The following is a 12954-nucleotide window of genomic DNA, read 5'->3' on the forward strand; positions in this document are numbered from 1 at the left end:
CGCTATCAAAGACCTATGATAGCGTTTTTCTCTGGTTAACAATGTGCATATTTGTTGTAGTGTTTATGATTTTTGATGCAGTACTTTTACTTCAATTAAATTATCAATTCACAATCTGCATTAATCAACTCACTAAAAATACACAAAGTTGTTTCATCTATTCTTAACAGAAATAGGTTTGTTGTAAGAGTCTTAACTAGCAAAACAAATTAAAGAAAAGAAACAAAACAAATTCAAAACAATTTGAACTCAAGAAACATAACACAACTAGCAACAAACTTTAAATCAAGATTAAAAAAGTGAACCTTGGGCAAGGTAATTGACTTGGGAGATAGCTAACCAATCCTAGATGTCCAAGAAACAATCAAGAACAATCCTATGGCTAAGAACACTAATGCAAATCAATCCATTTCCATGGTAGAGATTCCTATGCTAATCAAGTGATAATCAACTTTTTCCAAAGGAAATTACAAAGCAAGCATGCTTTAAGAACAAGTCTCAATACCACTAAGCACCCTAATCATCAATTTCCATTGGCTAGGAGTGCAAAGCCCTTGAATAGTTTGGTTCAGGAATTTCATCAAACACCTTCTGGGCAATGGAAATCCTAATGTCTAGATTCAAGCTTGATCAAGGCTTTCCAGCATTATTAACACTAAACAGGATAAGAAACACATAAATAAGGCTCTAGACATCAAAGATCAATCATCTATCTCTCTAATCTACCTAGCTCAAAGTTCTAATGATATACTCACTCATCATCATGATCACACAAAGGAAAGAGTTTGATCTTTGTGAAATCATAATAAGAGATTATAGATTAAGAGATTTAAAAGAAAAAATTACTATTAAAAACTTGAAATCCAAACAAAGGTCTCAACAAACCCAGAAAAGCAAACCTTAAAAACTCTAAAAATTCCTAAAACAAGCATTGTTTCTCCTTATGAGTAGTCAGTGTATTTATAGGAAAATAGGAAACTAAACTGGGACAAACCAAATTAGAATAAAACAAATCAGAGAAAACCGGAGAACACCGGGGTTTGGTTCCAAAAATAACATTTGATCGACCATTGGTCGATCTCTTGGTCGATCGGTCAAGTCTGGGAAGTCTAGTCAAGTCCAACTCAGGTTGATCGACCAAATGATCGATTGCTCGGTTGATCGTGTGAAGTCTGGAGATCTGGTGAAGTCTGGCTCTGTTTGATCGACCAAATGGTCGATCGTTTTGTCCTGTGGCTCCAGTTTTCACTCTAGCTGTATATACGTTCACTCAAATAGGTATAAATCTTTACACGCACATCTGATTGGCCTGAAATCACCTCCATTGCAAAGCTTACTGAATTTACAATAACTTAGATAAAGAACTCTAGAGCCAAATCCCAAGGCATGGTCTTCATAAGAGTCGATCTTTGAGGGACTGCAGACTGGTTCCGAATCATCAATCATCTTGTGTGCATCCAAATGTGTGTCTTCCATTATATTGCTAATTATTGACTTATTTGGCTCCAAAACATACTTTCCTTGTACATCTCTACACCAACATCTGAGATAACAAACTTGATGCAAAATGCAACCTAAACAACCTAAATGCTCATGAATATGCACAAAACAATGAAGAATTAAGCTCTAAAATTACATAAAAACACAAGATATCAATTTCTTGTACTTCAAATTTTTCAGCTGATTTGTTTGGTTTGAAATGGTTAAGCTCATAGGTTAAATTTACCAAAATTCTTTTATCACACATTTCAAAAAAGTTTTAATTTCGTAAATGATTACCTTATATATTACAAGGGGAAAAGTAACCTAAAACTCCAAAAAAATAGGATCCATAAGGGATATCCATGTATAGGAGAAAGGGCAACTACGTTTAAATCATGAAAGGTCAAGCTATATGAATTTTGAAAAATAAAATAATTATATACAATTAATTAATGCTTAATAGTTTTTTAATAAAAAAATAATACTTAATACTTGTAAAGCACACGGACTCTTTTAATCAAATATTTAATTTAACTCCTCAAGTGTTGCCCCCATGTGATGAAAATTTCATCCCTATAAATAGTCCAAATGGTCCAAGAGGTTTCATGCACCAACACATAATACATATTCGCCTTCGACTATATTCTATAATTTAAATTTTATTTTTCTAATTCTCGTCTCAGTTTATATATCAATGGCGAGAATTAATGTTTATCTTTTTGTAATTATCTTGCTTTTGACTATCAATATTGGTTCCATTGAAGGCCGAACACTCACCATGTCCACCGTAAAGACGGCCGGGGAACTCGGAGCTGATGGTACTGCGCTGCCATCGTCACCGGCTGAGCAACTTGAGTCACCCTCGAGCCACGGGGTTGATACCTTCAGACCCACGGCACCTGGACATAGCCCTGGTATTGGACATTCCGTACACAATTAACGAAGAGGAACATGGTTTATGTGACTACACATATTAATGTGCTTTTATTTATAATATTTTGCCCCTTACTGAATATAGGATTGGGCTGTGCTATCTTTTTCGTTTTTTTTTTCTGAATATGGATTTTTTTTCCTATCATCAATATGTATTTACGTAATTTCTCTTCATATTCAGTTTCTTGCAAGTGTGATTCTGTGATTGTAATAATATTTAGTTGATTAAACTAAGTTTCTGTAATCCATCTTATTTTACAAGAAGCCTCTTTTTTTCTTAAAGAAATAAAATTGATCCTGTTTTTTTTTTCACCCTCAAATTTTCTAATTGAAAAGCCTATCTATTTATTTATGCATTTTTATAACGAGGTGGTGTCTCGTTGACTTGATCAACTGAATCTAACTCTAATTGCAAACCAATATCGAAATAGAAACAATATTATTTCCTTGTTAATTATGTCCTCAATCCGTACGTACTCAAATATATATCTTTACAATAATTTGGTATAATAATTTCATTCAACAGAATAACTGAACATCTTCTAATATATTGGATTCCACTTCCACTACTCTAGAATACCTTATGTCTCCCTTTCTTGATTTGACGAATACATTTACCTTATTTTGCATGGACGAAAACCTAAAAGTTTGTACTACGTACGTAATATTATGATACCTTTTAATTTGTTTGTAAGAGGTTTAGACGGATCGGAAGCGAATATTTGAGGAATAAGTAATCTATACAAAGTAAAAGAAGGATCTACATGATTAAGAAGAGAAGGAAAAAGACAATAAAGAATACTGCAAGATGCATTATTATTAACAATATATAGAAGATTTATAAAATACTAATGTACAGTTCCTATACACAAACTTAAGACAACGAATAATTGAGAAAAGCTCGCAAATTCGCATTATAAGTTGTTTTTTCTATTTTCGACAATGTCAATGCGCCATAAGAAGTATTAACCATAAAAGATAATTGGTATTTTATGGTGAAATTTAATCCATTTGCATTCTAATGGAGTTATATATATTCGTGATGGGCTTTGGAGATGTTTCAGATGATTAATATCATAGAGGAAATTATTGTTTCATCAGAAACGGGTAGGTCCATTGCTATGGATGAACTTGACTCAATCCTCATCTGATCGAGATTGGATTTCATTCTTTGGTTTCCGTGTGCCCGGAAGCCAGTGCCATGTCTAAACTTATACATGGAGGCTTATCGCAAATTGTTATACATGTAAAAATTTTTACTTAAAAGCGTTTTCAACCAAGATTTTATTTGGTTGGAAAGATTTTTAAGTATTTAAAACATACGTTATGGCAACAACCATGAATGAGAAGACAATGATTTTTTCCGAATGATCATATAGAATCTTGGCCGGAATCATCAAATTATTTGATTTCAAGAAGACACAAGACCTGGAAACATCTCCAACAACAATAAAATTACATTTTCTAAGTGAAGTAATGCTAATTAGTAGTGGCTAAGAGTTTCAAAACGGAAATATTCTGGTTTTAACGATCTTCAAAAATCGAACTAGTGTTTGACAAAAAAAAACAAAAATCGAACTAGTTTACGAAATTTAGTGTAGTTACAAGTTATTTTTTGTATGTTAAATTAAGAAAACAAAAAATTGAGTGGAACAAGTATGATTTGAAAAAACATTGTGTAGTTTATGGATGTTATTCGGAGAAATTAGTATATTTTGTGTGTTGTAGTCATCTACATAATAAGTTAATAATTAATGTTATGTGTGTTTTTTTTAATTAGCGAAGTGATCTTCCAATAAATGTAGATTTAGTAAAATGGACAGAAAATAGAGGGACCAAATCGAGGGTTGATATGTTACAGTTTTGACTCACTTTAATCCTGTTTATTTGATAGTTTTGTAGTTGTTTGAGTCTTTTTCAGGTTATAATACGAGGCTAGAAAGCTAAAAGCAAGGATTGGAACAACAGGAGCAATCGGAGCAGAAAGGAGTTGAATTGGAGCAGAAAAGCTGATTTTAGACCCAGGAGCACATGCTCTCGATTTCCGAGCACATGCTCCCAACTCTACGGATTCATGACGACACGTGGCAAGCATCTAGGCGCCGATTCCCTGCCTAATTCCCCTTATTTTGGGCGATCCTTTGTGAGAGAAAGAGAGAAGATATCGATTTTTAATAGGAAGATTTGAATTTGGATTCTTTCCTTATTTTTCTCCACTTGTATGCTATTTAACCTAGGGTTTTTAGGGGACAGAATATACTCTTTTCTGGAGGATTTTGAGCGACGTTTTGTGAGGGAGAGGAAGAGCGGCTACCTTGTGAAGCATTCTCTGAACCCTTTTTATTTTTATGCTATTGAATTTCTCATCTATGTTGGCTATTCAATTCTCTATGTCTGAATAGTTTTCTTTGCTAGATTAGGGGGTTTCAAAGGGGTTTCATGGGTTAGCAACATAACACAAATAGGGCTTTATATAATCGATTGTCTTCACTATTGTTAGACTTAATGCTTAGGTTGATTTGATCACCCAATCTATGATTCTAGGTTTATCTATTCATCAAAAGTGTAATAGGTTGCTAGAAAAGACATTAGTGGGCAAATTATCCTAGACCTGCGAAAGTTGATGTGTAGGTGATTTGTGAACTTATCATTCCTGTTCTTTAATGCTTGTCTGCGATTCTGGGCTCAAACGACAGTTTAGGGTTTATGGACCGCCGAGCATGTGCTCCGGATGTCTGAGCACGTGCTCCGCGTTTCCGCACAGAATCGATCAGATAGAGTTATTGATACCACGACAGTGGATCAGTTTATATTTATGTTTGAGTTCTAGACTGGTACTTAATCTATGCCCTGAATAGTTGTTTAGTTGCTATCTCTGAAATTCCCGAGAATTACCCCTGATCTAGTGTTTTGCTTATTGCCTTTTTATACCGTTTTAATCGCGTTACTGTTACCAAACAAACCCAACTTTGAATTGTCTTAGCTTGAAATTGAACCAATAGAACCATAGAGTAAAACTTGGTCTTCGTGGGATTCGACCCCTAAGTACTACTTCTTTGCTGTGCACTTGCAGTAGGAAAATAGGGTTTAAAACTCTGTGTATCAAGTTTTTGGCGCCGTTGCCGGGGACCAAATTTTTACCTTTGGTTTTCGGCGAAATTACTAGACTAAGACCTTACTGATTTGTCTTTCTGCTTCTTCTTTGCGTGTGTTTCAGGTGCATGTCAAGAAGATCTACAAGAAGAAACAACACCGAAGAACTAGTTGCTTTGTCAGCCGCAGAGCTCTCTTTGGCAGAAAGAACAAACCGCAAGAACAGAAAGTTTCAATCCGTCAAAATGGGTGACAACAGAAACAATGAGGATATGGCTGCCGAGTTGCAGCAACTTCGACAACAGTTGGGGCAGTTGCTCCGTGCTCAACACGAAAGAGCCGCGCCGCCGCAACCGTCCATTGGGGACAAGGATAACCCGCATGTGTCCTACACCAACCGAGCGGCGATTGTTCCTCCTACCAACCCGAACCAAGAATTTGAGATCAAGCCACAGATGATCTCTCTAGTGAAGCAGCACCTATTTCACGGTCTCCCAGCTGAGATTCCGATGGACCACATCGAGAATTTTGAGGAGATATGTAGCACCACTGGTTCAAATGGGATACCGCCAGACTTTCTGAAGTGCAAGCTCTTTCCCTTCTCTCTTGCGGATAGAGCTTCACGTTGGCTGAAGTCATTGCCACCTGGGTCTCTGACATCATGGGAACAGTGTAGATCTGCGTTTCTGGACCATTTCTACACCAAGGCTAAGACCGCTGCCCTGAGGAACAAGATTTCATCGTTCCAACAGCACACTGGAGAAGCCTTCTGCGAGGCTTGGGAGAGGTACAAAGAGTACCGTAGAGAGTGTCCGCACCATGGATTCAGTGATGAACAGATTCTGGGCATTTTCTATGATGGAGTTAACTGGGACTACAGAAACGCTCTCAACTCGGCCAGCAATGGGGATTTTATGACAAAGTCTAAGGAAGGAGCATATCAGTTGATTGAGAACCTAGCTGCAAGCTCCAGCAACAAGGCTCCTGAGTATGACAGGTCCGTGAAGGTCAACAGTGTCGATACGCAAAAGATTGACGAGTTGACAGCCAAGGTGAACCTTCTTCTGAAGGGGAGCCAGAAAACTGTCCATTTTGTCGATGAGACCGGAGACATGCCGCTAGCTCAGGAGATTTGTGATGGAGAGGATGAAACAATGGAGGTTAATTATGTGAGTGGGCAAGGTTTTGTGCAGAACAGGGGTTTCAACCCGAACTACAGAAGCCATCCGAATTTGTCCTACAGAAGCACCAACGTGGAGAATCCTCAGGATCAGGTGTATCCGCAGCAAGGAGCTCAGAATCAGATGGGTTATCAGAAAACCTTCTCAAACAACTTCCAAGGCAAACAGTTTGTGCCCACTCAAAACCGTTTCCAAGGGGGGAACCAGCAGGCATATACAAGCGCTCAGCAAGCACCGCCTTTCACCAACCAGCAGTTGGGATCTTCACCTGCTAGCAGCTCTCAGGATGAGCTGAAAAACATGATGCAACAACTCTTGGTGAATCAACAAAAAGCTTCAGTGGAAATCAACGCTAAGGTCGATACCATGTACAATGACCTTAATGGGAAGTATGAGGCAGTAATGTCACATGTGAAGAAGCTTGATGTTCAGGTTGCACAGACTGCTGAAGCCGTGAAAAGAACTCCTGGGACTCTGCCCGGAAAAGGGGAAGCAAACCCGCGGAACGAGTATGTCAATGCGATTGAGCTAAGGGGAGGAAAGAAGTTACCCCCTAGAGAAGCACCATCCGCTAGGCTTGACAAGGGCAAGGGTATTGCTGAAGAATACCTTCCTCAACATGCTGCTGAGACTCCACCGTTGAGTCAAAAAGAAGCCGAAGCATCCGGCGAGCATGTGCTCCCACCCAGCGAGCACGTGCTCCCGACTCCCGATCAGACCGTTCCTACTGAGGTACCTCCTGCACGCGTGTACACCCCTAGGGTTCCTTACCCTGTTCCTCCTAAGAAATCTCGCAAGGATTTGGAGGATGCAAAGTGCAAGGAGATGTTGAGAGAATTGACGGTAAAACTACCCCTAGCTGATGCTGTTCAGATGATACCTGCTTTGAAGAGATATGTGAAAGGGTTAGTTTCTGGGAGAGTGTCAGAGGAAGAGAACGTGATGATGGTTTCAAGAGAGTGCAATGCTGTGCTGCAAAACAAAGTGCTAAAGAAGAGAGATGATCCAGGGCGATTTGTCTTATCCGTGAGAATCGGTAAAACGATTTTTGCAAACTCCCTCTGTGATCTAGGTTCCAGTGTGAACCTTATGCCATATTCAGTGGCTAAAAGGCTGGGATACACGAAGTTCAAGTCTACACGGATTTCGTTAGTATTCGCGGATAGATCCACCAAGCGCCCCATAGGAGTGTTGGAGGATTTACATGTCCAGATAGGGGACACGCTTATACCAGCAGACTTTGTGGTTCTGGAACTTGAAGAAGAACCACGTGACCCCCTGATCTTAGGTAGATCATTCTTATGCACAGCTGGTGCGATTATAGATGTGCAAGGGGGAGCGATCGATCTCCAGCTGGGGGATATGATCGCAAGGTTTGAGATGAATAAGCTGCTCAAGAAACCTATGATAGATGGTCAGACTTTTGTGGTTGATGATGGTTCAGAGGTTGCACATGAGGTTACCGATGAAGTTCTCACTCTCGACCCGTTGGAGGTTGCCTTGACAAAGGCAGAGGGTAAGTATGGATTCTTGAATGAGGAAGCTGATGGTTTTACACGCATTTTGGATGCAGGTACACGGTTCCAGCAACTGGTAGCTTACGCCAGCCTAGACGATGAGAACCAATCAGGGGAGGAATCCGCCGAGGGAGCACCTGCTCCGGATTCCGGAGCACATGCTCCGGTAAAGTCAGCGGACGGTCCTTGGAGCGAGTTAAGAGCTCCAAAGGTAGAGCTAAAACCACTTCCAGCCGGGCTAAGGTACGCGTTCCTAGGTCCTAACTCTACATACCCCGTGATAGTGAATTCTGAACTAAACAATGTAGAGACCGCTTTGCTCCTTTGTGAACTTAGAAAGTATAGAAATGCTCTAGGGTATTCAATAGATGACATCCCAGGAATCTCACCAGAACTTTGCATGCATAGGATACATCTAGAAGATGAATCAATGACTTCGGTAGAACATCAGAGGAGGTTGAACCCGAATCTAAAGGAAGTTGTTAAGAAAGAGATAATGAAACTTATAGATGCGGGTGTAATTTATGCTATTTCTGATAGTTCCTGGATTAGTCCAGTTCATGTAGTCCCTAAGAAATGTGGAATTACAGTGGTTAAGAATGATAAGGATGAGTTGATTCCTACTAGGACAGTTACGGGACATCGCATGTGCATAGACTATAGAAAACTTAATGCTGCGACCCGTAAGGATCATTTTCCTTTGCCGTTTATTGATCAAATGCTTGAGAGATTGGCTAACCATCCTTACTACTGTTTCTTAGATGGCTATTCAGGTTTCTTTCAGATCCCAATCCATCCCGACGATCAAGAGAAGACCACATTCACATGTCCTTACGGCACCTTTGCTTACCGCAGAATGCCGTTTGGCTTGTGCAATGCACCAGCGACCTTCCAACGATGCATGATGTCCATTTTCACTGACCTGATTGAGGATATAATGGAAGTTTTCATGGACGATTTCTCCGTCTATGGGAGCTCCTTTTCCGTTTGTTTGTCTAATTTGTGCAGGGTGTTGCAGCGGTGTGAAGACAAACATCTGGTGCTGAATTGGGAGAAATGCCACTTCATGGTCAGAGATGGGATAGTGCTGGGACACAAGATTTCTGAAAAGGGGATTGAGGTTGACAAAGCCAAGGTTGAGGTGATGATGAGTTTACAACCGCCTAATTCGGTAAAAGGGATCCGCAGTTTCCTTGGCCACGCCGGTTTCTACAGACGGTTCATTAAGGATTTCTCCAAGATAGCAAGACCACTTACCCAGCTGTTGTGTAAGGAAGTGAAGTTTGATTTCGATTCTGCTTGCTTGGAGGCCTTTCACACGATCAAAGGAGCTTTGGTTAGCGCTCCGATTGTACAACCGCCAGATTGGGACCTTCCCTTTGAGGTCATGACTGATGCGAGTGATTATGCCGTGGGAGCGGTTCTGGGACAGAGAAAAGACAAGAAGCTGCACGTGATATACTATGCCAGCCGCACCTTGGATGAGGCTCAGTGCAAGTACGCTACAACCGAGAAAGAACTTTTAGCGGTTGTGTTTGCTTTTGAGAAGTTCCGATCATACCTTGTTGGTTCCAAAGTGGTTGTTCACACTGATCATGCAGCATTGAGGTATCTACTGACCAAGAAGGATGCAAAACCAAGGCTACTCCGTTGGATTTTGTTGCTTCAAGAGTTTGACTTGGAGATTAAAGACAAGAAGGGTATTGAGAACGGAGTTGCAGATCACTTATCAAGAATGAGGATAGAAGAAGAGCTACCCTTGGATGATAGCCTTCCTGAAGAACATGTTTACTCGATCGGCATCTTTGATCCCGCCGAGCACATGCTCCGCCTGGGAGCACATGCTCCGAAAACCCCGTGCAAGGCAATCGATACCAACAAACAGCCGAGTTTTCCTTGGTTTGGAGAGTATGCAAACTACCTAGCAGCAGAGAAAGAACCTACTGAGTTTGTGGGGAACAAGAAGAAGAAGTTCCTAAAAGACATAAGGCGGTATTTTTGGGATGAGCCTTACCTCTATAGGCATTGCTCGGATGGTGTTTTCAGGAGGTGTGTGACTGAGGAGGAGGTTCCTGGAGTCTTGTTTCATTGCCATAGCTCACCCTATGCTGGACACTTCGCTACTTTCAAAACCGTGTCCAAAGCTCTTCAAGCGGGTTATTGGTGGCCTACCATGTTCAGAGATGCGCAGCGGTTTGTGTCTACTTGCGACACATGTCAAAGACAAGGGAACATCAGCAGGAGGAGTGAAATGCCTCAGAATTTGATCTTGGAGGATGAGGTATTTGATGTTTGGGGAATTGACTTCATGGGACCTTTCCCGAACTCATTCGGCAATGAGTACATATTGGTGGCTGTCGATTACGTGTCCAAATGGGTAGAAGCTTTGGCCAGCCCCAATAATGATGCAAAGACCGTGCTCAAGATGTTCAAGTCAGTTATTTTCCCACGGTTTGGAGTCCACGGTAGTCATTAGCGATGGTGGATCGCATTTCATTAACAAGGTCTTTGAGAGTCTTCTCAAGAAGAATGGAGTGAGGCACCAACCACCCACAAACAAGCGGCCAAGTTGAGATCTCTAACCGGGAGATCAAGAGCATTTTGCAAAAAACAGTGAACACAACAAGGAAGATTGGTCTCTGAAGCTAGATGAGGCTCTATGGGCTTATAGAACCGCCTACAAAACACCCCTGGGGACTACACCGTTTCACTTGGTGTATGGTAAGGCGTGTCACCTTCCTGTTGAGCTAGAGTACAAGGCTGCTTGGGCAGTGAAAATGCTGAACTTTGACACTAAGAGCGCCCATGAAAGGAGGAAGATGCAACTGCATGAGCTAGAGGAGATTAGGCACCTCGCCTATGAAAACTCAAAACTCTACAAGGAGCGTACCAAAGCCTACCATGACAAGCGGATCCTCACTAGGACCTTTGCTCCTAATGATCAAGTCTTGTTGTTCAACTCTAGGCTGAAACTGTTTCCCGGAAAGCTAAGATCACGATGGTCCGGACCCTTCACCATCAAGGAGATTAGACCATATGGGGCTGTTGTGTTGCTGGACACAAAAGGAGGAGAATTTGTGGTGAATGGACAGAGGCTGAAACCATATCTTGCCGCCTCTGAGCACGCAAGGGGTGAAACCTTCGCCCTAGGCGACCCTCCTATTGCCTAAGGAGCTTTCGAGTCAAGCTAATGACTTAAAACAAGCGCTGGGTGGGAGGCAACCCACCAGGTATATATTGCTGAGTTTTTCTTTTTCTTTTTCTTTTTAGGATTTGTTTCTTCTCTTTTTGGTTTCAGGAATGTTGAAAAAAAAAATGCGGAGCACATGCTCGCAGGACGCGAGCAACCCGGTGAACATGCTCGGCGAACTGAGAAAAAAGGGGAAGATGCGGAGCACATGCTCGGCGGACGCGAGCAACCAGATGCACATGCTCGGCAAACTGAAAACAAAAGAAGAAACAGAGAAGAGCGATTGGGCCAGGTAAGTTAATGAATTTCAGGCCCAGGCCCAGGTAACCCACCAAATCACAAACCCTTCTCTCTTTTCTTCTTTCTTTTTTCTTCTCTCCTTCTCCTCGTCGTCGTCGAAGCTCTCTTTCTCTCCCATTGCTAACTCTTTCAAAACTAGACCGATTTCAGTGATTTTTGAGACTAGGTTGCTTCATTATCCACCACAATCCTCAATCTCTAGTCCATTTAAGCACACACTCGAGGTACAGATGGCCCCTAGACGCTCTACCTCAGGAAGAAAGAGCACAACAAAGAGACCGACCGACGATTCACAATCATTCCCGTGGCCACGGTGTGAGGGAGAACCGTTCAACTTGAACGATGACTTGTTACCCGCTGAGTCTGACACGGTTTGGGACCAGAGGGACGCCAACCAATACAACAAGCTGCTGGCCGTAAAGATCGAGCCCACCCGCACTCTTTGTGATGACACGCTCAAGATGCTCGGCTTGCACGACCAAGTCTACCAGATATTGTGCCAAGCGCGTGTTGGGATCTTTACCACTTGGGAGGGAGACTTATACCCTGACTTGGTCCGCCAGTGCCTCGCCTCCGCCACACTCACACACGCTGACCCCAATAAGAAATCCATCGCCGGCGCCACATTCTCTTTTAAGGCTGGCGGGCGCCGTTACGAATTGCCCCTGCATGACTTCGGCCTCCATTACGGGTTCTATCTCGAGGACGAGAACATGAGCTTCCCGAGGAAGTTCCCACAGGCAGCCACCTTTTGGAGCTTGATAGCTTCGGGGCCCTACCGCTCCAACAAGGCCAGCCAGACGAGCATCTCGCATCCCGCAGTCAGGATCGCCTCCCGCGTCTTCAGCAACCTCGTCTTCAACCGTGACATCGGGAACAAGGTCCACCACGACGATTTGCTGATGTTGTACTTGGGGTGCAGCTTTTTGACACCCGCGGAACCCGGAGCACATGCTCTGTTTCCTGGCGCACCTGCTCCATCTGACGTGCGGTGCAACATGGCTATGCACTTCGCTGAGACGATCTGTGCTGCTAAGCACAAGACTTCTGGCCGTACCGAGAGGATTGGCAGCCTTCTCACTCATCTTTTTGAGAACATGCGGATCGATCTGACGAGGTATTCTCGTGTAGAGCAGAGGGAGCGCATTGACATACAGCATCTGGTCCACTCCCGAGTCATCCAGTTAGCCAACCCCTTCTACACATACCGGTACGGTGGCCCTGACGGTAATCAGGGGAGCATTCGCCTCCCAGCTCC

The 12954-nt window shown here is 42.3% G+C and overlaps 2 protein-coding genes across 2 annotated transcripts; both read left to right on the top strand.

Annotated features, from left to right (window-relative positions):
- On the top strand, window positions 2102-2457 carry LOC109129674. Its single transcript, XM_019238234.1, has one exon. The coding sequence runs from the start codon at window positions 2177-2179 to the stop codon at window positions 2420-2422; it is 246 nt and encodes an 81-aa protein (XP_019093779.1). The 5' UTR covers window positions 2102-2176; the 3' UTR covers window positions 2423-2457.
- LOC109129547 lies at window positions 10380-11376 on the top strand. The gene is made up of 2 exons (XM_019237833.1): window positions 10380-10639; window positions 10821-11376. The coding sequence occupies exons 1-2, from the start codon at window positions 10380-10382 to the stop codon at window positions 11374-11376; spliced, it is 816 nt and encodes a 271-aa protein (XP_019093378.1).

This window comes from Camelina sativa, chromosome 16, assembly GCF_000633955.1.
Source record: "Camelina sativa cultivar DH55 chromosome 16, Cs, whole genome shotgun sequence".
NCBI classification, from domain to species: Eukaryota; Viridiplantae; Streptophyta; class Magnoliopsida; order Brassicales; family Brassicaceae; genus Camelina; species Camelina sativa.